Genomic DNA, 25,695 nt, shown 5'->3' with positions numbered 1-25,695 from the left:
TAAACAGATGAATATAAATATACATACAATATATATAATGTGGGTTGACCAATAGCTTATGGAAGTCTTACCTTAACCAAGAGAATCTTAGTCCATAAGGAACACTGACATAAATAGCCCAAAAAAACAAAAAAACAAAAAAACTGGAGTGATGCCTTACCTGGCTTGAAAAAGTTCCCATATGTATTTATTTTAATCTTTTAAAGGCTTTAGTTGACAGAGCCAGGGAAAACTTCCAGAGTATGTACATTTACACATGCAATCACTTATTTCAGGGAGAAAATATTTTCCTTTTGTGAAAATCTTCTATACTCAGGGAAATGAGTAACTAACACAAAACTTCATTCAAATTTTAATCTTTCTTAATCAGATTAAGATACCCTAATAACTAAAATCAGCACTCAGCACCCCTCCTCTGCTCTCCACCTTTCTATTCAAGTGTGGTCTGTTCTCACAGTTTTACTTATCAATGTTTGATAAATAAAATTCTCAGAAAACATAATTAGAGAGAGCTTTCTACTCTGAAAAAGGTGTGTGAAAGGGAGATTTTATACAAAAAGATCCTTTTTTTTGTACTTAAGAGCCAGGCAAATTTTTCCAGTGATAATTCCTTAATAAAGCTACAGAAGGTTCTTCTCCTTTACCTGGTATGTCTTATTTCCTAGATTTGCTTTTCCCATCCCCTTAAAATATTCTGGAAATAGTATTTTTTTAAAAAAAGAGTATTTTAAAAGAATAGCATCAATAAAAGAGATGGAAAAAGATAACCAAAAAACTGATGAGGAAAGACTTAAATCCAGTGGAGAAAACATCTTATCTATATATTTTACCAAATCTATTTAGGTACAGTTCTGCAGCTGTAAAATAATTATTTTTTCCTACAGTTTAGTTGTCTTGCTCTAGCAAACCAGAATAAGATTTTGGAACAGCCTTTACTCTTTCAGATGCTGAATCAATGTCTAGTAGTAGTCCAAGAGAAAAGAACAGAACTTCCCCAATGGTTTCTCTAGATTTTTTTTGTGTGTATGTAAGCAGTATATACCATAGAAAACAAATTTTCTTTTTGATACTATATAAACCATTCCAAAGCACACCTTCTCCATCCCTCCCCAACCCTATCAGCCAGAATGGAATCCCTGTGTTCTTCTTTTTTTTTTTTTTTTAAATACCATTGGCATTGCTCATTTGTTCCACTCCCAACCAGATATCTGCCCTTCCTTCTTCCTTTCTTTCCCACTTACTCTCTTCATTCTTAGAAAGGTTTTATGCATAGGAGAAAGCAGTGAAGACTGAATAGAAGGAAGGCCTTTCATTTTCTCTTTTGTCTCTGGATTCAAATGCTAATATTAAGAGAAATGTTGAGATTCAAGGGTAATAAAATAATGTGGCTGTGTGCAATGCCTCACGCCTGTAATTCCAGCACTTTGGGAGGCCGAGGCGGGCAGATAGCCTGAGCTCTGGAGTTTGAAACCAGCCTAGGCAACACAGGGAGACTCTGTCTCCACAAAAACAAAAAATTAGCCAGACATGGTGGCATGTGCCTGTGGTTCCAGCTACCCAGGAGGTTGGGGTCTTAGGATTGTTTGAGCCTGGGAGGTCAAGGATGCAGTGAGCTGTGATAACACCATTGCACTCCAGCATGGGTGATGAAGTGTGACCCTGTCTCAAAAATAAAAATAATAATAATAATAATAATAATAATGTTGTGGACAAATATCAAGAGCCTAAGTCTTAGAAAAAGAAAGAAAGGTATGTGGGTAGCTAATATTCCAAGTCCGGGTCCCAAATCTATCAGTACCGGCTGGCCGTTGTTCAGGAGGTCCTCCTTGAAGCGAAGTTTTCGTTCCAGATCTTGAATAACAGCATCCTTTGTGCCTTGAATTTCCTCATCGGAGGCTATTCTAGCAGTTCTACTGGCCTTCTTTGGAAATCCTCTGCAGGACAAAAACACAAGGCAATATAGTTAGTCGCCAGGCATATAAATCCAAGTCAAACATTCAAGTCCAACAAAGACAGTGCAAGGTGTCAGCATGTCCTCCCACTCTTTTTTATGCTACATCTATTGCAACTATTATGGAAAGAACCATGAAAGCTGGTTCAGGTAACACTAATTAGATCCAGGCTTCAGAGAAGGTTCATATACATTAGGGGAGTATGCCTTAGTGGGTAGGCAGATGCCAAGGATGGCGAAGGCCTACATTTTAGTCTCAGCAAGGCGGCAGCATAAAATGAAAGAATGATATGATTTGTAAGTAGACCTAGGTTTAAAATCTGACTCTATCTTGTATTAAGTTTGTGACCTTGGGCGAGTTTTAAAAAAATATATACCACATATGAATGTTGACAGGAAAATATATACCACATATGAATGTTGAGAGGTTGAAAGTGAACGTATTTCTATCATACTTTTATTCAGTCTTCTAGTGCTTTGTAATCATTATTCAACAATAGTGCCTAGCCCATTTGAAATCAATATTAAGTTTGTTACCTTCCCTTCCATCCCCTTATATCTGATTTGATTAGGATAGGCCAATGTTATTTGAGGTCTATTTTATATAAGAGGGCTCTGGGAGGTCTGCGGGTCCTGCTGTGCCTGGTGTCCCAAAGCCTCCTGAACTTCTGGCGAGCCCAGGGCTCTTAGGACAGGTGATATCTCACTGCCTCTTTCCTTCCAAAGGCAGCAACAATGACCTGAGCTGTGTGAACCAAGGGTCGTTGGTGCTGGATGCCTGGGGGGTACAGAATCACTTCTGTTGGTGCCTTAAGCAAGTTGCTTCCTATTTTTCTTCCTTTTCTCTCACAGGGCAGTGGACAAAAATTAATGGGAAACAGAATACTAAGCAATGGGGAAATGAATTGACCTATCGCTACCCATATCAACAAAGCTGAACTTCAAAAACAAAGTTCCAGTGGAAAAAAAGCAAGTGACAGAAGAATATATATGATATACTTGTATTTATAAACAGGCAAAAGCAAACCAGTCCCCTGCTACAGCAGTGGTTCTCAAAGTGTGGTCCCTGGACCAGCAGCATTAGCATGACCTGAAGTCGTTAGAAATGCAGATTTTTGGCATCACTCCAGACCTACTGAATCACAAATTCAGAGCTGGGGCCCAGCAATCTGTGTTTTAACAAGTTCTCTAGGTGATATATGCAAAAGTTTTAGAAAGAAATGGAGGGGGAGCATACATACATGGTAAAACCATGAAGAGAAGAGAATGATTGACTCAGAAATTCAGGGTAGCAGTTACCTCTCAGGGAGAGTAGTGGATGCAATTGGGGAGGGTCACATGGGGGCTTCAAAGGTACTAGAAATGGGTAAGAGTTTCATTTTATTAAAGTATACATATAAATTGTATATAGTTCCTTATTTATATTACATACTTCATGATAAGATATTTCTAAGTTTAAAAATTTTACTGCAGGCTGGGTGTGGTGGCTCATGCCTGTATTCCCAGCACTTTGGGAGACCAAGGTGGGTGAATCCTCTGAGGCCAGGAGTTTGAGACCAGCTTGGCCAACACGGTGAAACCCTCTCTCTACTAAAAATACAAAAATTAGCTGGATGTGGTGGTGGGTGCCTGTAGTCCCAGCTACTTGGGAGGCTGGGGTATGAGAATTGCTTGAACACTGGAGGCAGAGGTTGCAGTGAGCCAAGGTCGCACCGCTGCACTCCAGCCTGGGCGACAGAGCAAGACTCTGTCTAAAAAAAAATAAATATTAAAAAAAATAAAACAAACAAACAAAAAAACTTTACTGCCAAAGTGTCAAGGCACTGTGTGCCTCATGTCACTTCACTGATACAGTGGAAAGCACAAGTAAGGCTAAGGAACGTACCTAAACAGTGGGTTCACCATTTCACCCACCAGTGCTGGGAACAAAACAGCCACTAAGTATGCAGCAGAATCTCTGAGGATCCTGTAAAGACTCTGCCCCCGTCCCTCCTAAGTCACGATGCCATGCACTCCTGAGGCCTGTGCTCCTGGTCTTCCCAACAGCCGTTCTTTCCTCTTGGCCACTCCCCTTTGTTTCCTTGCTGAATTTTTCCTGATTTTGCTGGGTGTTCACCGTTCAATGTGCTTATAGAAACGTGATCCCCCTCCCCAAACTCAGGGGGTAATTAATGTACACCAATTTAAATGATCTCAATCCCCTGGAGAGTGATTAGCTTGGCCAAAGGCATGCGATATAGCCTGGGCCAATGAGAATGGGGGAGTGGCGGGGAGTGAGAGGGTGGCGGTGCTCTAGTTAAAATTCACTCATCTCTGAAAAGAAACAGAAGGAAGAAATGCCCCTCTTCTTTCACTGGATATCACTGTGTCAGAAATGCAATGTCAAAAGCGGCAGTGTTCACTCTATAACTGTAAGAGGAGAACCCAAATGTGCCAATGATGATAGACTGAAAAGACGGAGAGTACCTGGGCCTTGATAATGCTTTGGGGGCACTGTCTTAACCTACCACGGAACTGCCCTACCCCAGACTTGTTTCATAAGTCAGTAAACCCTGTAGATCGAATCTCCTTGTAGTTGAGTTTTCTGATACCTACAGTGGAAAATATGCTAACTGATTAAAACCTGCTATTCTAGGTTTGTCCCTTTTAGTCATTTGCCCTGAAGTTCAAATAAGATAACACTAGACTTTACGAACTGATTTTGATATTTAGGGAGACCCTGAGACAGTAAGAACCACAGGAATTATTTATAACTTCGATTTCTAGTACCATGCAATCCTTTAACAAACACATACATAGCTTGCTAGTTTTCCTAAGCCTGGACCCTCCTCCTACTGCTTTACCTGGGGTTGTTATCATCAGTCTTCAGCCTAATGACTCCTTGGAAAGGATGTCCCTGACTAAGCCTGTCCCATTAGTTGTTTTCTTGATAGCATCTATCACTCTGCTATTGCTTTTTCATATTGTCTCTCCCTTACCATGGCTCCTTTGTTAATCACAGTGCTGTTAACAGACACTCAAATAATATTTCTGAAATGAGTGAATGGATGTACTGTCTATCTCTACTTCTGATTTCTCTCTCCCCTCCCCTCCTCAGTCAAGAAGACTTGTGCCAGAGCCATGTGAAATCAGACCATATGTAAAAAGTCAGCCTCAGGACAAGTACAAATTATACAATTTTAGATGTAAAGTTCTCTGCATCTGACTACAGCCTCACATCTGAGAACTAGAAGAGCTAGGTTCTGAAGTCATCTTAAAGGTAAACTGAAGACAGCGAGGTCTCTGTTACATCAGCAAGGACTGGGAACACACACGTTCCCATTATTACCGGAAGCCTGTGCGAGGTAAACCATTGCACAACCATGTGCTGACGAGCAGCCTTCGATGACAGAAGGCACCACTGTGTTTTTGCAGGTAGACTACACTGAGAGCTGTGTTCTCAGCACAAATGAGGAAGAAACAGGGGATAGGGGGACCATTAAGGTCAGAACAGGTCATCTCAACAGAGGAGCAGAGAACTGGTTTTTAAAAGTCAGCCACAAGTTCCCTTGGACCAGAAAATATCTATCTGTTCACTGTAGAATAAGTCCTGTTCCTTGGGAAGCATTTCTCAGTATATTTGACTCTTAAAGGGACTTAGAACAACTGCTCTGGAACATTTCATAGAGTTGTCACCTTGGTTTGTGTCCCTGTCACAATGGTAATTTATCCTTTCAAAGGGTACAATTACAATTAGTCTTTGGCTCAAGTAAACACCCTGATTATTCTTTTCTTTTCTTTTTTTTTTTTTTCACTCTGTTGCCTAGGCTGGAGTACAGTGGCACCATCTCGGCTCACTGCAACCTCTGCCTCCTGGGTTCAAGCAGTTCTCCTGCCTCAGCCTCCTGAGTAGCTAGGATTACAGGCACGTGCCACCACACCTGGCTAATTTTTGTACTTTTAGTAGAGACGGGGTTTCACCATGTTGTTCAGCCTGGTCTCGAACTCCTGACCTTGTGATCCACCCACCTCGGCCTCCCAAAGTGCTGGGATTACAGGCCTGAGCTACCACACCTGGCCTCTATCTTTTAACAAGTCAATTCCCTCAACATATCAAGATTTCCAGTGTTAAGGGCAGTTACTTAATTCCTAATTTCCCACAATGTTAAAGAAATTTTCCTCTTTACTTACAGAATTTAAGGTACTCATATTTTCTTGGTTCTAAACAATTAATACAGAAATAAAAATCAATCAACTGAAATTTGTTTTTTTCTTTTTGTAGACTGGGTTTCACTCTGTCACCCAGGCTAGAATGCAGTGGTGTGATCACAGCTCCCTGCAGCCTTCACATCCTAGGAGGCTCAAGCAATCCTTCTGCCTCATCCTCCAAGTGGCTGGGACCAGAAGTGCATACCACTATGCCTGGCTAAATTTCCATTTCTTGTAGGGACAGGTTCTCCCTATGTTGCCCAGGCTGGTCTCAAACTCCTGGGCTCAAGTGATCTTCCTGCTTTGGCCTTTCAAAGAGCTGGAATTACAGGCATGAGCCACTGTTCCCAGCTGAAAGATATTTTTAAATGTCCAATAGTGATTAGACAAATATTTATAGAGCATCTAGCAGAGCACAGTGCTAGGCCAATACATCAATACAAGCCCTGTTAAGCCTAGAAAAAAAGAGTTGGTTTCTAAGGTAAGTGATTGTTAATGCCTGATGACATCATGGAATTCTATGTATGAAGATTTTATGCATAAAAACGAAAATATATTTAAAAAACCCAAAAGCTTCATCATGATAGTCTGAACACTGTTTTTGCTTCTTAGTACATTTAATTCAAGTTAGTATATTGAATAACTGTAACATTAATTACTTATATCTTCCTTTACTGATCTTTCTTATTTTTCCACAAAGAAAAATGAGAGAAAATTAGAATTTGGACTAATTTATATGTTTGTACATACATACATAAGTGGTGATGGGAACTGTAGGTTCTTTACCCAAATAGTTAGGTCCTGAAAGAGGACAATTTATAGCAATGATGACACATGCATTATTTACATTATTTGGTGCCTTGTAGATAGCATGTACAAATACTTGCCTCCATAGTTGGAATGATCATCACAATCTGCTACACAGTTTATATTGCATTCATCCTTGAAGGCTATGAAAATTAGATTCTGAACCTAGAGTTTGCTGTTAGGCCACCTCTGCCTCCTACTAAAATGAATGTGTCCAGCCTATCAAAGATTCTCTTCAACAAGCATGAGCTCCATGACATACTGCATTGCAAATCTGACTTTCTGCAAATGTACGTGGCTGGAGATACGCCAATCTTAGCAGTCAGTACTTGAAATTGAAACTTGAGGGGGAATAAGAAAAGATTCCAGTGGGAACTTATTTACAATGATTAATATTTGAACATTTTTAATTACAAAATGGGAGTTTCATAGAGGCTATATGGTTTAAAAATACAGAGTACTTCATGACTTTGTGTGTCATCCTTGCACAGAGGCCATGCTAATCTCCTCTGTATCATTCCAATTTTAGTATTCACACTGCCAAAGTGAGCACTCAACATTATTTAAGTGAGATAGCAAAGACCTCCCAAATCCTAAAGGATGGTCCTTGATCACAGAGGCTGATAACCAAGTTGGGGAATAAGTTAAGGAACAAACCATGTGGAACCAATTCTAGATGCAACTGGAATAAAAAAGAAACAGAAAACAGTGCCGGCTAGAATGACTGCAGAAAGCTCCATGAAAGAGGCAAGTTCTAAGCCCTTGAAAGATGATAAGGATGTAGACAAGTAGAATGGAGAAGAAGAAGAAATTCAGAGACAGCAGGAATAAAGAAACAGATGTGAGAACCTGCTTTTTTGTTTTGTTTTGTTTTAACCACTTAAAAGCTGTGTCGTGGCCGGGCGCGGTGGCTCAAGCCTGTAATCCCAGCACTTTGGGAGGCCGAGACGGGCGGATCACAAGGTCAGGAGATCGAGACCATCCTGGCTAACACGGTGAAACCCCGTCTCTACTAAAAAATACAAAAACCTAGCCGGGCGAGGTGGCGGGCGTCTGTAGTCCCAGCTACTCGGGAGGCTGAGGCAGGAGAATGGCGTGAACCCGGGAGGCGGAGCTTGCAGTGAGCTGAGATCCGGCCACTGCACTCCAGTCTGGGCGACAAAGCGAGACTCTGTCTCAACAAAAAAAAAAAAAAAAAAAAAAAGCTGTGTCGTTTGGGCTAGTGACCTGATGACCATATGTTTCAGTTTCCTCCTTTGTAAAATGTGGGTATTAACAGCTTGTATCTCATAGGATCACTGGGTAAACTACATGAGCCAATGTGTACTAAACACTTAGAACAGCGCCTGGTGTAGTAAGAGTGGATCTGAAATATCAGTGGATCAGAAAATATTCAGCATGGAAGTGAGTCAAAGAGATGAGATTGGCTGAGAGAAACAGAATGGAAGAGGGGAAGGAGTTTAAAAAGATGCCAAAAATTCTTGACCAGAATTTCCATGAATGTGCAAATAACCCTTACCGATTGCCTTCTCAGTGTTCAACTCTGTTCTAGGTGCTAGAAATATAATGTTGAACTAGGTCACGGTAGTTAGAAAAACTGCATTTTTATGGTGGATATGGCAGAAAGAGATAAGAGAAAAAAAAATGGAAGGCAAGACATATCAGGAGGTGGTAAACGCAATGAAACGGCAGAAGTATGAGTAGATGACTGTATCAGACAGTGTGGTCCATCAGAATTCTGAGGTTGACTCTACAGTGGTGGCCTAAACCATAGGAAGTGGCTGGCTACGTGAGACCTACAGGAAGAGCATGGCAGTGCAGAGGTCCTGTGACCGGAACCAGCCTGGCAGGGCCAACAGATGGGCACTGTGAATGAGGAAAGAGGTATAGAATACAGTTTTCTCACACTTATTCTAATACGGAACCTCTTCTCTTTTTCGGAGCATCTCACTGGACTAATGTAATTCAGAAGCACTTTACGAAATTATGTTAAACACTGAGGACAGGGTTTAGGGGTAGCATGCAAGGTGAGAGTTAGAAATAAAAGTGACGTATTTTGAAAGGGGAGGCATGAGGAAAGAAAAGCAATTATAAGTTTTGAGGCAAAAATTTGGCAACTGAGTTTGTTTTCCTATAAAACTAATGCTATGTTAGAGTTTATAAGATGGTTGTAGTTCTGCTCCCTGAAGTGGCACCTTCCTTTGATAAATGAAGAGTAGCAACTCATTAGGAAATAAAAAGAGTGGTGACAAAGAGATAATCTCTTTTTGATGGTTTGTGCAATTAAAAAAATAAAATAAAGTAGTATTCAAAGTTAGTAGTTACCAAAACCAGAACTCTTCACAAAAATCCATACTCAGAGGCAAACCTTAACCAATAAAGCAATTCGTAACAGGCCTCCCAGACTAAATACTTCATTGTATACACACTCAGCCCAACTGTACAAAAAACATTACTGATCTGTTTACTCTGGCTTTAACAGTAAGTCATTTGTCATTTAAAAATAATATTCGTGTGGTTATGATAAAAACATCTCAAACATATACACAAGCATCTGGAAGGTAAAGTCTTCCAGATTCAATCACCACCAAATCCCAAGTGGTCTCTTTTTTTGGCTACTGAATAGTCTTGAAAGCATCCTTCCCTTGATATGCTATTGTAGGTCGATTCCGGGAGTAGATTTCAGAAACTCAAATTTCCAGAGCACAATATTGATGTAAGAGATAGGGTACCAGAATCAACCAGAGAATTTAACTATTACAAGTCCTGTTATTCTACTCTTCTCACATTCAGTGAAATCTGATGGTAACTAAATTCCACAACATTTCAGAGGGAGCAAATTCATTAACATGTTGGCATTTAAATATCACTTATATTCAAGAATATAATGCATTAATTAATATATAAAAGAGCCCAAGATATACAAACTGAGTTTTTGTATGTCAATTCTATTTTCCTTTTACTGAATTTTATGGTAAAGCAAAGGCTGCTAAAGTACAAAAAATAGGTACCTTAAGCTCATATTTAAAGGAAAATAGATAACTTTATTCTAATATCAAATTCTCCTCACATTGTATTTTGGGTTCTTTAAAAAAGAAAATGACAAAGGCACATGGGTTTTTTTTTTTTGAGACAGAGTTTTGCTCTGTCACCAGGCTGGAGTGCAGTGGCGCAATCTCAGCTCATTGCAATCTCCGGCCCCCAGGTTCAAGCAATTCTCCTGCCTCAGCCCTCCCGAGTAGCTGGGACTACAGGTGCCCACCACCATGTCCGGCTAATTGTTTGTATTTTAGTAGAGACAGGGTTTCACCATGTTGGCCAGGATAATCTCCATCTCCTGACCTTGTGATCCACTGGCCTCAGGCTACTTCTGTTCATTCATTCTGTACAACTTGGTACACAGCCGTACAGGTCTGATTTTGAGCTACCCCAGGGGCAGAGACATTTCAACAGAATAACCCAGTAGCAGCGGATCCTGGAGGCCTCACCTACTAATTTGTTGGTAAATACTTGCCCAGGATTGGATACAACTTGATAAGATACTGGACCCTAATGAGCCCATAATAACACCTCCAACCCCTTCAGGTCAGAGAATGAAAAGCCCCCTGCTATCTGTTTCCCCCAAAATAGGAGAAAGATAGGTATAGTGAGATGTCTGCAAAGTACATTGCAGCTTGTATCTGTTGGATTCTTTTTCACTGGTTACTATCTAACCACGGTCTTGACTTGAAAACTGTTTAAAATGCCCTGTGTCATGAATCTTAAAGTACAACTAAATTTGTTAACAAAGTTTTCCTTGACTCAGGGGATTCTGATTTGCTGCTTCTACAACAGTTTTCTTTAATCAAGAAATGTTAGAGTTATTTGAGATGAACCTAAGTCATGCTATTCTCTCCTTGCTCAGGCATTTTTTCCAGAACCCTGGGAAATCCCGTCACCTCTTGAGTAACAATGATGACAGTGTCCCCACCTACCTGCTTCCTATCAGGGAGAAAGAGAGGAACAATGAGATAATGTCCATAAGGAGCTGTGGGCCTATATAATAAAAGCTCTCATTAGTACATCTATATAAAAGCTCTTATTGACACATGCTCTTGTGACAAAGATGGGGCAACATTTCAAACCAAAGCCCTGCTTATATAAAAGAGGCAGTTAAGAACATACAACATTGTGGCTCTGTGGCTATGTGGCACTCCCTTATGAGCACAGATTCCAAGAATGTGAAGATGGCAAAAGAAACAGTGCCAGTCTGGTTCCAGAGATGGGTCTGATCTGATTCACCCTTCAGACTTTGTACAGCTGCTCAGAGACCAGCAGAGGCAGTACTGCCACACTATGCCTGTCGGCACTGCCAAATCTGCTGGGTTTCTTCCATCTCTTAGGGCTGATTTACTATGTGGAGAAACATGGTTACAGCAATGGAGGCTGTAACACCAACTTACCAGCAATAGTGAGGGGAGTAGAATACATTAATTTTATAAAAGTACAAACAGATTTCTCTCTAAGGCATGCTCTCCTTACTACCTCCATCTAAAAGGGTTTATCAACTTAGTATTTGTATCTGTCGACAGCTTTGAGCAGGGCAATATTTTCTTTGCCAGTGACCCCAGTAAATTTGGGGAAGATGCAGCATAAAGGAAGAAAGGCATTTGAGGAACTGTATGTATAGAAGTTCCCCAGACCGCAGTCAGCCTCTCTCCAGCTCACAACAGCAGCATGCAGTTGGTTGACTGCGGTCTGGGGAACTTCTATACATACAGTTCCTCAAATGCCTTTCTTCCTTTATGCTGCATCTTCCCCAAATTTACTGTCCTTTGCCTCGACTTTGTGGTTTATCACTGACATCCATGACCTTTGTTCCCTGCTTTGACCTCTGCTACACAAACATATGAGAAACAGAACCTTATCTCCACCGACTGTTTAGAAACTTAGTACTTACTAACCTTCCTGTCTACAGTTTAAATAAGAACAATGCGAAACAAACAGAATAAAACAGCAAGTATGCAAGTGATGATTAAGAAAACTAAGGGGGGCTGGGCACGGTGGCTCATGCCTGTAATCCCAGCACTTTGAGAGGCCGATGTGGGCAGATCACCTGAGGTCAGGAGTTTGAGACCAGCCTGGCCATCATGGTGAAACCTCATCTCTACTGAAAATACAAAAACTAGCTGGGCGTGGTGGCTCACACCTATAATCCCAGCTATTTAGGTGGCTGAGGCATGAATTGTTGGAACCCAGAGGCGGAGGCTGCAGTGAGCTGTAGTCGCACCACTGCATTCCAGTCTGGACAACAGAACAAGACTGTCTCAAAAAAAAAAAAAAAAAAAAAAAAAGAAAGAAAGAAAACTAAGATATTGGAAATTTATATTTAACATTTTGGTAAAACAAGGCAGGTTAAAAAAAACCTAATGAATTTCTACTTCATTGCATTATATGTAATCAATCTACTTGTTGATACTTGATATATATGGCAAAACCATCCAGCTAAAGAAATAACACTTATAAATGAAACTGAATATATACATCTTAGGATAACTTGGCAGTTCCTGCAAGTTCCAGGATGCCAAAGCCATGGTAGCCCTGATAGGGACACTCAGTCTTTAGCAAATTATTTGGATTATTATGATAAACAAAAATAGTAACATTTTTGTTTTTAATTCAGAATGCAAATGACAGATCCCATAGTATGCCAGAGGAAAAACATGTTTCAAAAGACATATGTATGAAACCAAAATAATGAATTCTTCAAGTGTGTGTGATTTAGCAACAGGAAAATTCCTTGAGGACAAAACGGTAACCACATAATAATGGCTTACTGGGCTGGCACGGAGCTAAAAATCTGTAGTCTGGTATTTCCACTTCAATGTCACAGCACTTACCTATCTTTGGGTACAGTTTTCCATGGCCACAAAATCAGCATGACTTCTCCATTAATTTTTTTTAAATGGCAGGAACGACTGGACTCTTGTGGTAACAATTATAAGCTATTTTGACTCCATAAAATGAGTCACTTTGAAAGATGGTGACAAGAAGCAAGTGCTCCTGTTACTTGAAGTAAGCCCTTAAAACTGCTTAAGGTTTCAAAGTCACTGATCAGCACAAACTGCTGTTTCTACTAAAAATGATAAATGGCACAATCATTACCACCTTTGCCAAAGTAATCTTTGATCAAATTCTTTATGAGAAATATTAGAACAGATTATTTACAGTACTCCTCTTCCTGGGAAGCAAGACTTGGTATCCTTTTAATGAGAGAGGAGGAAAAGGTGTCATGCAACAAACTCTAGCTCTTTGGGTCTCTCTAATAGCTTCTTTGTACCAAGATAATACACTTCCTTTTCTAACAGCTAAATTAAAGCTCAAAGAGAAAAAGCAGAGGAGAAAGACAAAGGTTCTCCTCAGACAAGTTGACTGACAACTTTTAACAGAAGTCCATTATCACATCATTACTATATTTGGCTCCTTTATTGGACTTGTTTCTTTACATAATCATTTGACTGTGTTTCGTCCAATAAGGATTTGAGAAGAAGGCAGATTTCAAATTCATGTAATCAACATTTAGGAAGTGCCCAACAAAAGCAGCAGTGCTAACTGAAGCTGCCTGGTACACCTCGTCGAGGCCCGACATAGAAATGCTGGCCTTTAAGGTGGCAAAAGTATATCCTAGCAATGGAACACTTTTATAGATGAATGAAAATAACTTGAATTCTAAGATCTTCTCCTGTTTACTCTTTAGTAGAATTTCCTTCTTTTTCTCTCTGAACAATAGTATGCTTCTGGCAAACTCTGAAGCAGGATTTCAGCAGGAAGAGTTGAGATATGGGTGCTGGCTTAACCTTTGCGAGCACTCACTTATTTTTGAAGTCTTCAGTAAACTGAGTAAGTGCTAGCTTTTACTCATTTTACTCTTCAACCAAACATACCAAACACCTGTACTGTATTTCTTTTGAGGAGTTTACTGTACTTCTGTGGTCATTATTTATCCTCAAAGATTTCCCATTTTAAAGACCTCATAGGGCTGCCACATCATCACTGTGAGGTAAGGAGAGACATATTAGATCACCTGCAAGCAGAAACAGACAGAGGCGGCATGTGATGGATCTCGAGATCACAGGCCAGGGACAAAACTGCATCATCATTTCTCCACTAGGTTGCATACACCCTCATTTATCTACATTCCAGTCAATCACTAGATTCACACAAAGGCTTATTTCTTAAATCTGTTAATTTAGGTTTTTCAAAAACACTAAGTGTATACTTAATAACCAAACTCCTTCGCACCCATTGTAATGCTGGCATGAAATATTATAATAAAACACATAGTTTGGTGGTGAGAGCATGGATTCCTGTCTCGGTTTAGTGGCTATGTGACCCAGGGCAATTTATTCAACTCCTAGACTCCTCGGTAGTTTAACTGGGGCGATGCTACCTCTTAGGAATGTAGTATGGACTGAAATAGTATACGTGAGTTGCTTAGCACAGTGCTCGATAAACGGTAGCTAAGCCCCTCCCCCCGTCATAATTATTAAGAGAGCACTGCATAGAGTTTGAATAGTTCCTCATGAGAATCTCATATTAGTTCAGACGAAAAAGTTCTGATTTTGATCATGTCAAGTGGCCACGCAAGAATCACTGAGTCAAATTGCCGTTAAGAATTTTTACATCGCGGCCGGGCGCGGTGGCTCAAGCCTGTAATCCCAGCACTTTGGGAGGCCGAGACGGGCGGATCACGAGGTCAGGAGACCGAGACCATCCTGGCTAACGTGGTGAAACCCCGTCTCTACTAAAAAATACAAAAAACTAGCCGGGCGAGGTGGCGGGCGCCTGTAGTCCCAGCTACTCAGGAGGCGGAGGCAGGAGAATGGCCCGAACCCGGGAGGCGGAGCTTGCAGTGAGCTGAGATCCGGCCACTACACTCCAGCCTGGGCAACAGCGTGAGACTCCGTCTCAAAAAAAAAAAAAAAAAAAAAAAAAGAATTTTTACATCGCATGGAGGGAAATGTGTGAAATGTTACTGAGGTGCTCTGGGTTGCAGGCTGATGGGCGCGCGTGTATGGGGATGTGGGAGCCCCAGGGCGACCCGAGGCGGAGAGGCAGGGAGCGGAGGCCTGCGGCTGTTACTCACGCGGGGGTGACACCCTTGGGCAGCCCCAGGGCGTTGACGGCCGCCGGCGGCGGCTGCGAGGGCAGCAGGGCGCTGAGGAAGGCCGCGGGCGTCTGGCTGTGGCCGAAGCGGGTGGCGGGAGAGCAGTGGGACGCCTGCCCCGGGCTCGGGAGCGGCGGTGGTGGCGGCGGCAGTGGGAACACGTCGGGCACCGGGAAGGCAGCCGTGGGGCTGAAGACCGGGGGCGGCGGCGGCGGGGGAGACGGTGAGGAGGAGCCCCACGGGGCCTCGGGCTCGGCGCCGAAGGGCTGCGCGAAGGGCGGCATGGGCGCGCGGCCGAACTGCCTTGGCGTCGGGGACATGGGCGACGGGAGGCTGGACGAGCTGGGGCTGGAGGCCGGCGTGCCGTGGCCCGACGCGGGCCCGAGGTTCTGCGCGGCGATGAACTGCTTGGGGCGCGCGTAGTTGAAGGAGCCGGAGGACTGCATGGCGGGGGCGGAGCGGGAGGCCAGCGCGCTCATGGGCTCCGGGGACGCGGGCGGCGTGCAGGCCGCGAGCTCGGGGAAGGCGGGCGGCGGCGGGAAGGGCGGCGAGGGCGGCGCGCTGCGCTGGGCTGGCGGAGGCTGCCGGGCGCCGGCCTCCTGCTCCAGTCGGATTTGGTTCTGGAGTTGCTGGATCTTCAGAGGGTCCCTGTGGGGAGAGAGAGAAGTGACACCTTCAGAGACGGAACGGCAAGGAACGTGCATTCCAGGAGTGAGCTCAGCTTGTGAGCATCGCCTGGCACTTAGGCCAGCTGCAGAGAACACCCAGGGAATGGGCACACATAGCAGCCCGAAGTGTGGTGCCAGCAGTTCATTCTGGACCAAGCGCTAAGTCAGTGAATTATGCTCGCCCATCCATTTCACTGTCTCATTTAAGTTTCACATAAGGTGATCCCAACCAGTTTACAAATCCTGATGGAAATTTTGTCTGACTTCCAGGAGCCATATTTTGTTTTTAACGGATCAAGAAATATTAAGAGAAAAACATTTCGACATCAGTTCTCAGTCCTCTCATTCATAGTCAATTTTTGGTAAAAGAATTCTATCAAAATGAGAAAGTTAAAAGCAAAAAAAAAGAAAAAAAAGTTGAAGTTATATTTGGCAGATTTAGGTGAGTCCAATTTGCCTACTTCAGTGCTGTCAACTCTGCATTCAATAAATACCACAGGTGGATTTAAAGAAAATTACTTTAATCTCTACATTTGTCCCCAAGAAAGTCTTTATGCAAAATTTTAGTAGTAAAATGAATTGCCAATTTCTTACACAAACCTTAATATACACTGATATTGCATGCTATTTCAAACACATGTAAACAAGTAACATCTATAACAGGTAGGTGTTCAATAAACAATAGGAAAATATTTTATAATAATGTATACTTCATTCCCCAAATATTTACCATTGATAAGAGAGAGTTCAAATTTTTATTTCTGAAATAAGAGTAAGCAGCTAGCAATGATCTAATATCTCACTCTTTTACTCCACAACTTTGCTGTACATCCAGGATGTTTCCCTTTATTCACATGAGGCAAACATAGGGACCAATAGCTGTCACAAGAAACTTCAACTTCAGGTGGCACTATAACAAGCAGATAAAACAAGTATCTATGAATAGACAATAAACCTTTTAAAACTAAAAATCAGACCCCAAAACTTTCTTATCCATAGGCAAAAATCAAGCCTTCAGAGACTCAGCAACACAAAGAATTGAAGCAGCCAATAAAAAGTGAAAAAATGTCTAGGTCTTTTCTCAAGTATCATGAGCTGTGGGAACATCAGCAAGTTCTAAACTCTGTTCTGTGTCTTCTGTTCCCTTCTATAATTATCCAGTAAAGTGATTACAATTAAATCCATGACAAGACAGACACATTTTCTTGGGAACTGAAAGGTGTAATGAGGAGATGGTTCTATGTTCTTAATAGGTACAGAGCATCAAATATTTGAACAACAAAGAACTTTGTGGGATCCTATTGAACTTGAGTGTTTTAAAAGTAGCCACGTCACTGCAGGGATTCACCACTGCCCTGAAGTTCCAGATGTCTATGTGGTTTGGGTAGACTGTCCAAGCACATCTGCTCTTGCATTCATGCATTTAGAACTGGCCCAGGAATAGAACTCATAAAAACCACCCACTAGCTCTAAAATCCATTATCCAGCACTCTCCATTCTGAGTCCCCAAATGCTTCATCTCCCTGCCTTCGCTGCCTCTTTTACATTTCCTCACTAGGGCAGCATGCATCCCCGTCCCAGGATGTTTACCATCAACACTCTTCCACACCCTTCAGCTGACCTCTGCATCTGGATTGGAAGCCATCTGTGTGGCTCTCCTCAAAGGCACTGTTCCCCTACTCTGTCCCCACCTGGGCTCACAATGGCCAAAGCCACAGCTGTGTTTTAAGTATTTTAGGCTTGGCCTGACGTCAGCAAATTGCTGTGTGGGGTGGCTCTGCTGAAGTAGCTACAGACATCATATCATGCCCTGTACCTGATGTGAGGATTCCCTGACCCCAGGATTAGGGAGTGCCTCTTGAGAGCCAGTCTTCAAAGAAACCAGGGCAGGAAAGCCCAGACCATGACTATATTGGTTCTAAACTTCTCTATGGGTCAACCTATTCATTCGGGCATTAAAAAGAACCACCATGTTTGCTAACCCAAGTGGGCTTAAAGCTGTGGAAGTGCTATCTTTAGTATGAAGTGACAGTTTAAGAAATTATTAATGTAGCATTTCACAAGAAATGAATGGGCATTCTAGTGATTTGGCTGCTAGTATATACTGCAGTGAAGAACTTTGCTAGAGTTTTGACTTCCCCATTTTTCAGTGGTTCAGTGAGGCATGAAGAATATAATATGCAGGGAATGGAGGGGGTGGGGAAAAGGAGCACAAACACATCTTTTGAATTTTAAAGTGTCTGACTTTATTTCTGTGCAAATGATAATCTTTTAAATACCTGAGTTAAATGAATTTCCTGTCTGGAATGTGATGTGATGAAATGCACAATTTTACCATTTTCTTCTTCCTCATTAAGCTATTTTTAGAAAAGTTGATTTTCACAGAGATAAAAAAAGGCCGAAAGAATGAAAGGTACCAGAAATGCAAGGTTGCCTATAGCTTTTGGAAATTACTTAGAAGTTATTTGTCATAGGAAATTCATTACTTCTTTAGTTTGTCCATTTTTTTTTTCTGCTGTCTTTTCTCTGAAAAAAAAAAAATGAAACTGAACTTTTTGGAAATACTAGCCAGTGGGGTCATTGTGAGAATTAAATGATGAGCACAGTGCCTGGTTCGGAGTATGAGCTCAATAAATTATCTTTCTCAGCAGAAGAGAATCATATCAATCCTGGTTACTTTACAAACCAGACCTTTTAAAACAGGAACAATGTTTAATTATTGCAGGGGGTTTCTCTTCACCTATTTCCATTGCAAGTGACTAGCAAAGGAACAGCAGTGGCAGGTGGGCTGATGGGGAACTGGAGATGGGGCTGTCTTGAGACCAGCTAAGATGGCTGGTTTTAGCACTGCTCCTCCCCCTTCTCCTCATCACGAAGCCGTAGGGCACTTACCACGTGCCTAGCACTGGAGACACACACCAACCCTAGGAGGCAGGGATTGTTATCCCCGTTTAAAACATTCACCATCAGTTAGTGAGGTCAAGTAATGTGTCCAAGGGCAGAACCTGGATGTGAAGGGCTGGCTGGCTCAGAAGGCCTGGTGATACATCATTCTCTATAGAGTGCCCAGTAAACAAAAAATGTTTGTTAAAATGTTGGCTGTTATTACTACATATCACTTTTTCTCTGGGAAACTGCAACCCAAGTTTAAAATAAATGATGTGAAAGTAAACTTCTGCAAAACAACTTTTATGTAAATTGCAAATTCCTGGTATGTCTCTCTGGAGCAATATCTCGATTGCAAGTGATTTATCCCCTGCTCGTAATAATAAAGAAGGGGTATTCATAATCATCTAGAAAAACTCTTGAGATCACAAAGCTGAAAAACATTTGTGATCTATGAATAAATATGCTGTTAGTTTATATGCTTTCTTTCATATTTGACTGTGTGATGGAAGCCATTGTATGAAGAGCTACAAGACTGTACCCTCTGAACCATAAGCTCCTCTGGTCCTGATATTTATAAGCACTTTAAAGGTAAGGAGGGTAACTTTTGGCATCTTCACAGCACCTGGCCAAACACTAAACATGGTGGACTTATCACTGTCAATGACAACAATGATATAAATTTCTTACTGTAATTTCTGTACCCCATTGGGTTCATCAGGCATATTCCATAGGACATTCCTATACTAGGAGGGTCCCATATTGGACTGGGAAATCTTAAGAATTTTCAAATGAAGGTAGGTAAGTGAATCAGGGGTAAGCTGGGAGGTGTTCCCACAATATATTCCCATCTGGCTAAGATTAGCTCAGTATCATATGCATGAGACTTCAATGTATCAATTCTGGGAATGTATAAAATAGAAAATAAAACTCCTACAAAGGCTTCCCACTCAGGTAGTACCGGTTCAGTTCCATCTATAACTTTATTATAGTAATGCTTCAATCGTCTTTTAAAATTCTATTACTCATAGCTCAATTGATATCTTCATATCACAGAAGCTAGGTCCACTGCATGAAGGTCAATATCTAACAACTTGATTTGTTTAGCACTAACTTATGATTGCCCCTTGGGAAAAGGTATATAAATCACAACCTTAAGAATAATCATTTACACAGTAAGGATTAATAAAAGACAAATGAGAATGTATTGCACTAGACTTATAGGAGGTTGTAAGTACAAAAATAATTAAAATACATTCCCCTAAGGTTAGGGGAGAAGGCAGGGATAAAAATCTGGATTTTCTAGAAAGTACCATAAACAAAAAAATGCAAGAATTAAGTTAAAATTGATTACTGCTTGGGAATATGTATAAGTTTAAAATGTATTGCAAAAGGACACAGGTTTCTTTACAAAGCCCTATTTGTTGACCTTCAGTGCATTCTGAACCTTTTGTAAATTGTGTGACTTTCCAAACAAAGCCAGAACGGAACACAATTATGGAGGAGGGTTCAAGGGAGAAGTGACCTGAGTGAAATCAGCACACGACTTGAGTCTCTTTTAGAGAGACTTTTCCTTTGTACTTAGAATAAGAGCCATATTTGGCTCTGCCACAGAAAAACAGTAGCTTTGTATGTCTTAATGCATAAAGTTGATCTCTATTTGAAGTCATTCCATGTACTGAGAAAGAGAGAGAGAGAAGGAGCAATTGAAATTGATGACCAATTCCTAATCCTCCTGGGAACTTCTCTGGAATATCAAAGGATGGCTGAGTCTCTCATGTAACATAAGGAATAGGAATGAGAGGTGGGGAGATGGTGTTCTTCAAGGGTCAGTAGCAATGTGAACTGTTTCTCAGAAGTTGACTCCTGCCGCTGGCTGCCAGATGTTGAGATCTCATCTAGGAGGTCTGTGGAGATCCAGCTCTGTGGGATAAATGGTCACTTTGGCTCTGGGAGGGCTGCAGGATGTGGTCCAAAGCATTTATAACTCCATCAGAAGAGCAGGATTTGTAGCCTGACATAAATTGCATATGATAAGGGACAGACTTTACCAGTGCCTGCAGTTGTGATGTGCCTGATGAATCTGACTAACACAGAACACTGGCGCTTCAGCCCCAGCCTGTTTTTTGGGGAGGAATCCGAGGTCGGCTTCTAAAACAGTTAACTCTGCATCACAGTTAAATGCCCAAAATGATTTTCATTTCTACTGAAACAAAGGCCAGTGAAAACAGCAGGAAGATATTAGTTGATTCTTATAAAAACTATGCTAATTTAGTGGACATTAAAAGGAATTAATACCGACTGTTCCTAATAGAAAATGCTTGGTTTTAATTCTTATCATAGACAAAGTACATTTTTGAAGAAAATCTGTTTTTCAACCTTTTTTTTTTTTCAATGCTTGAAGCAAAATCAGTGATCTCATTTCTAATTGAAACTCCAAAGAAAAGCTCCCTGTGAGACAGATTTTGAGGAACTTTAAAGTCTTAAGTATAAAATTTCTCTGAGATTTTGAAGAATTAGGGAAGAAAGGACAGATATTTTACTTTCTGTCTTCCAATGAAATGACGAATTTGGCATATTTTAAGGTTTCATATGGTTAATGTTTCCCCAGCTTTTCATTTTCATTCATCATACAGTGGCTGGTGACATCCCTTGTGTCAGTCCCATCATAGCTTATGCTTGCTGGGTAGAATACATCCAAAACAGTGGTATGCAGTCGGCATTTGTAAGAGTTGATTACTGCTAAGGGCAGAGTGTCATCTCTTTCCAAACAAATAACCATCATCTGCTCCCCAAATGTCTTTACAAAAAATAGCAATCCTCCACTTCGCTGAGCCCTCCATTTTCAGTATCTTCCTCTTTACTCTCAGGGAAGCCACTCAATAAATATCTGTTGAATTGAAGTTAAATCCCTAGATTTCTATGCAATGTAAAACTCCCTGTTCCATCAAGCTGTATGGCATTCAGCAACACACAGTTGCATTTTCCTAAGGGAGTACTCTAGAAATAAAGCCACTATCATGCAGGTTATTTACAAGTAAAAACATGGAGTCAGCCCAGTAGAGAAATGTTCCAATCGTGCGGCTCCAGGTCTGCCACATTCTGTTTATGACTTTGGATACTTCATTCATCCTTTCTGGGGTAGTTTTTCAACTTTAAGGTCCTAATAAACTTTTAGATTTTATGACCTGTCCTCTTTAGCCCTGTAAGATTTAAACATTATAAAGAACCTAATTTCAAAGAAACTGGTAAACTTGGACAACTAAACAAGTCCAAGTATGGTGCTTATTTGTGTGTGTGTATATATATATATATTAACCTTATGCATATGCTGTTTTCACACCTATTTCAACTGTTTTTGAAAAATGTATATATCAGTTTTTGGAAAACAGAAGAAGATTTTAAAGGCATTTGAGAGGCAGATAAAAACAATTCCATGGTAAATCTTCTTACAAAAGGAATACTTTATTCTGTGAATAATCTGTGAATATTCTGTCAACTAACTGGCTAACACTAATTGTATTTTTTTTTTCTTAAGACAGATATACCTATAGATAAATTCTACCCAGATCAAGACAAAAATAGCTTTTAGGTTTTATGTGTCTCAAAATAGCTTCTATGGGGCTAGAGTTGGATGTGGTCCTGCTATAATGCTTTCCCTTAAAGGAAACATGCAAACTGTTTCAGTGGTAAGTGGCCAATGTTCTGTTAATAACCCTTTCCCCTCTTTCTGCCACAACTCTTTGGATGTTTTGGCCTGATTTTGTAAATCTTCCAAAAATTCATTTGACATTTCATTCAAATATGAAGATAGGGTTGTGCTATGCTCAGCAGTCCCGTGGCTTTTCTCTGCCCTCATTCTTGATATCTCTGCAGCTCTGACAATGGGCTCACCCCCTCCACCTTTCTTGAAGCACTCTTCTCCCTTGACATCACTAACATAACTCTCCTTGTTCTACTTCTGGGACTGTGCCTTACTTCCTTCACTAGTTCTTCTCCATCACTCTAAATATGGGTATCCTACCAAGATCTAAACTTTATGTTCCTCTTTGCACAAGGAGTTAGTCAACTGCATCACTCTCGCTCCCTGATCTCTTTAACCCAGCCCTCAGTCCTGAATTCCATTATCCACTTCCGTGTAATATAAATGTGCTACTTCACTTCAAACTTATGTCTAGACAGAGCTGCTCTCATCCTGACCTAACTTGTCTCCCTAAAATAATATCTGATATTTAAGATACCCATAATTTGGCCTCAAACAGTCCTAACAATCTTATCTCCAACTAATGCTGCTCTATCTCTACCTTTTCATTCTTCTAAGTTTGTTACTCTTATTGTTTCCCAGACTGACTTTGAGTTTTCCTTACTGTTGGCCTCTTCTCATACACTGCCCTCTTTTGGAAGGCCACCCCCACCAATTTCTCTCCATACACTGTCTTCATCCTTTTGTGCCCATTTCAATGCCCATTTCTTCTTGAAGCCCTCCCTAGTAACATCTAGCAGTTCTTACTCCCTCCTCCATACTACTCCAGCCCACAAGGCCGGCATGGTACTGTCAGCTTGGCAGTGGCATTATCATCTCACACACCAGCCCAGATCGCCCAGAGCCAGATGTGTTCTATCTTCTTATTACAGTATTTTGCACATAGATGTCACTTACTACCTGTCAAAAGATTGCCAGGCATCCTTTTGTGTGGAATACAGAAAAGGGAAATGCATCTTCTAATAAAGGAGATATATATGTATCAGAGCTCTTATAGTAACAGCACTTACATATTTCTGGCTTGTTAGTATCCAAAATGTGAAACTCCCAAACCCGAGTGAGAGGGTTTGTGAACCTGGTAATGCAGCTCCTAATTTGGCATCTGTGAGGCACTCCATCATGTTCCAGGCAGTGGCAGCCTGTACCAGTGCCCATTTTCCATTTTATTTGGTTATCATCAGTCAAAAGTGCAATAAGTTTATGTTTACCTTGAAGAGAAGTGCCTCAGGGATATTTTCAGTACTTGGTGAGAACTTTAGTCATCTCTAGGCAGTTCTTTGATAGGACCCATTCTTCCCATCCTGCACTGTTCTACAGCCACTTTTTCAAAACATAGACTGTATCCTGAGATAACAAAGTTGGTCCCTATACAGAGAGAGGAAACAGCTCCCTTGTGTGTCCATTGTGTAGTGTAGCAAGTCATAAAGGACCGGACAGAGTGTTTCTAACAAGGCCGCATTGAATGCCTGTGTTGGGGCTGGAATCTAAAGCACTGATGTCTGCTTGGAACATCACACTGATGTCTGTATTCATTTTTCAAGTGTTGTGAAGTGCTGCCAGGAATTGCTTATGGCTGATACTAAGTTAAAGAATGTGTAGGTGGAGGTCATGCTTTATTTCTGGAAGGAGAATGAGGCCAATGGTTGAATGCATGGCAGTAAGCATTCACACAAGCAAGTAATGACTCACTAGTAGGTGGAGAATTGAATGAGTTTCTTCTTAAAGTCAATTTCCTGAAACTCCAAGTGTGGCAGACATCTGTTTTTATTCTCTACCATTCTTCTTTCATCTGGTAACCGCACTCCTCCCTCCCTTTACAGATGTGCTTCTACCCTATTCCTTGTGGGCCACAATCTTCTCGCCCTTGGTTGCAGGGTGAGCATGTGATCCAGGACTAGTCAGCTGTTATATGGCTTCAGCAAATTATCCAAGGATAAGTATATAATCCAGGTCAGGCCAATCAGAGCCTTTCCCTGGGACTTTTCATACTGAAGATGGAAGGGAAATGTGTCTAAAAGGATAGAATCACCTAGAGTTCCTGGCCATCACGGAAGGGTCTACAAAAAGGAAGCTAGTACATAAAAAACAGCCAATTCCTTATATAAAAGAAAAAGGGAGAGAAGCAGTTAAAATTGGAATACTATTTTAGCAGCTGGATCCAGATAACCATCAGACCAGTTTTATCTCAGAATTTTTCTTTTTCTTCTTTTTTTTTCTTTCCACTTAAACTAGTTCAAATGGTCTCTTAACACTTTTTAGAAAGTGGCCTTGGAAACCAATAAGTCCCATTTCCTTATTTTACGATATGCAAATGGAAACACAGGGAGATCAAGAAATTGCTGTTATTAGCTGGTTGGTACCAAAGGCCCAACAAGAACATCTTGCTGGTAAGAACAATACAAAAATTAATCTAATAGCACTATCAGAAGTTGATGAATCAATAAATGGATGAATTCATATATTGTTCATAAACTTGTGAAAGAAACCACCAGAAGGGCTAAAAACAAATAGTTTAAAGTGTTTACCTCTGGAAAGTAAGACTAGAATGAGGTGGAGGGAGGACATCTTTTATTTTTGCATTTTATCTCTTCTATACTGTTTGACTGTTGACTACGTGCATATAAAAAAATATAGTGCTCAAAAAGACTCTTAAAACATAAAACTCCAGAAGTTTGTAACTTAAAGAAGGTCTTAGACAGTTACAAAATATCCTGGAGGCCTGAGAAGGGTATCCATTCATCCATTTCCTGTGTTTAAAGCCACCAGGGGAGGTCTTTTCCAAAGAATTTCATCAAGCATGACTATTCCTACTACTACTGCCAGCCCCAACAGCGTCACCACTATCTAGTGATGAGAGCTAACTGTTATAGAGCACGTACTATGTACCAAACACCATTCAAAGCACTTTATCCATCTAAACTCATTTAATCTTTATAAAAACTCTAGGAGAGAGGCCACTTTTATTATCTCCATTTTACAGATGAGAAAAGTGAGGCACAAAGATATATAGTAAGTTGTCCAAGATTATGCAGCTGGAAAGAAGTGGAGATGGGATTTAAACTGAGGAGCTCTGGCTCATGACCATGATGTTACCACATCTGTAACCAAAGCACCAGGACTTATCTCGTATTTACCACATGCAGTGTGACTTCCTCAGATACAGCGGACCTTTCTGATTTGGGCTCCACTCAAGACTATGGCTCTAAGTCTGCCCCTCCTATCCTCTGTTTCTTGGTTACTGAGATATAGATATTGCAATGGCGCCCGAAACAGCTATAGAGACAGC

The 25,695-nt window shown here is 41.1% G+C and overlaps 2 protein-coding genes and 1 non-coding gene across 25 annotated transcripts in view; 1 reads left to right on the top strand and 2 right to left on the bottom strand.

Moving 5' to 3' along the window:
* The window catches only part of PALLD (palladin, cytoskeletal associated protein), a 434,802-nt gene that overhangs the window by 35,070 nt on the left and 374,037 nt on the right, over positions 1-25,695 (bottom strand). For all 22 annotated transcript variants that reach the window (XM_005556268.4, XM_005556266.4, XM_065545676.1 and 19 more), the window contains 2 exons: positions 15,072-15,740; positions 1,799-1,934 (listed from right to left, as the gene is read on the bottom strand). In XM_005556268.4, the coding sequence (XP_005556325.3) occupies positions 1,799-1,934; positions 15,072-15,740 (805 nt within the window). The remainder of the gene's footprint in view (positions 1-1,798; positions 1,935-15,071; positions 15,741-25,695) is intronic.
* The window catches only part of CBR4 (carbonyl reductase 4), a 149,656-nt gene that overhangs the window by 119,906 nt on the left and 4,055 nt on the right, over positions 1-25,695 (top strand). The gene's annotated exons all lie outside the window — the stretch shown is intronic.
* Positions 7,393-7,495, bottom strand: LOC123573706 (U6 spliceosomal RNA). Its single transcript, XR_006698448.1, has one exon. It is a non-coding gene; the product is annotated as a U6 spliceosomal RNA (small nuclear RNA).

Source organism: Macaca fascicularis, chromosome 5 (genome assembly GCF_037993035.2).
Source record: "Macaca fascicularis isolate 582-1 chromosome 5, T2T-MFA8v1.1".
Taxonomy (NCBI): domain Eukaryota; kingdom Metazoa; phylum Chordata; class Mammalia; order Primates; family Cercopithecidae; genus Macaca; species Macaca fascicularis.
Note: the sequence above shows the minus strand (reverse complement) of the source record. Positions and strands in the feature narration are given on the sequence as shown.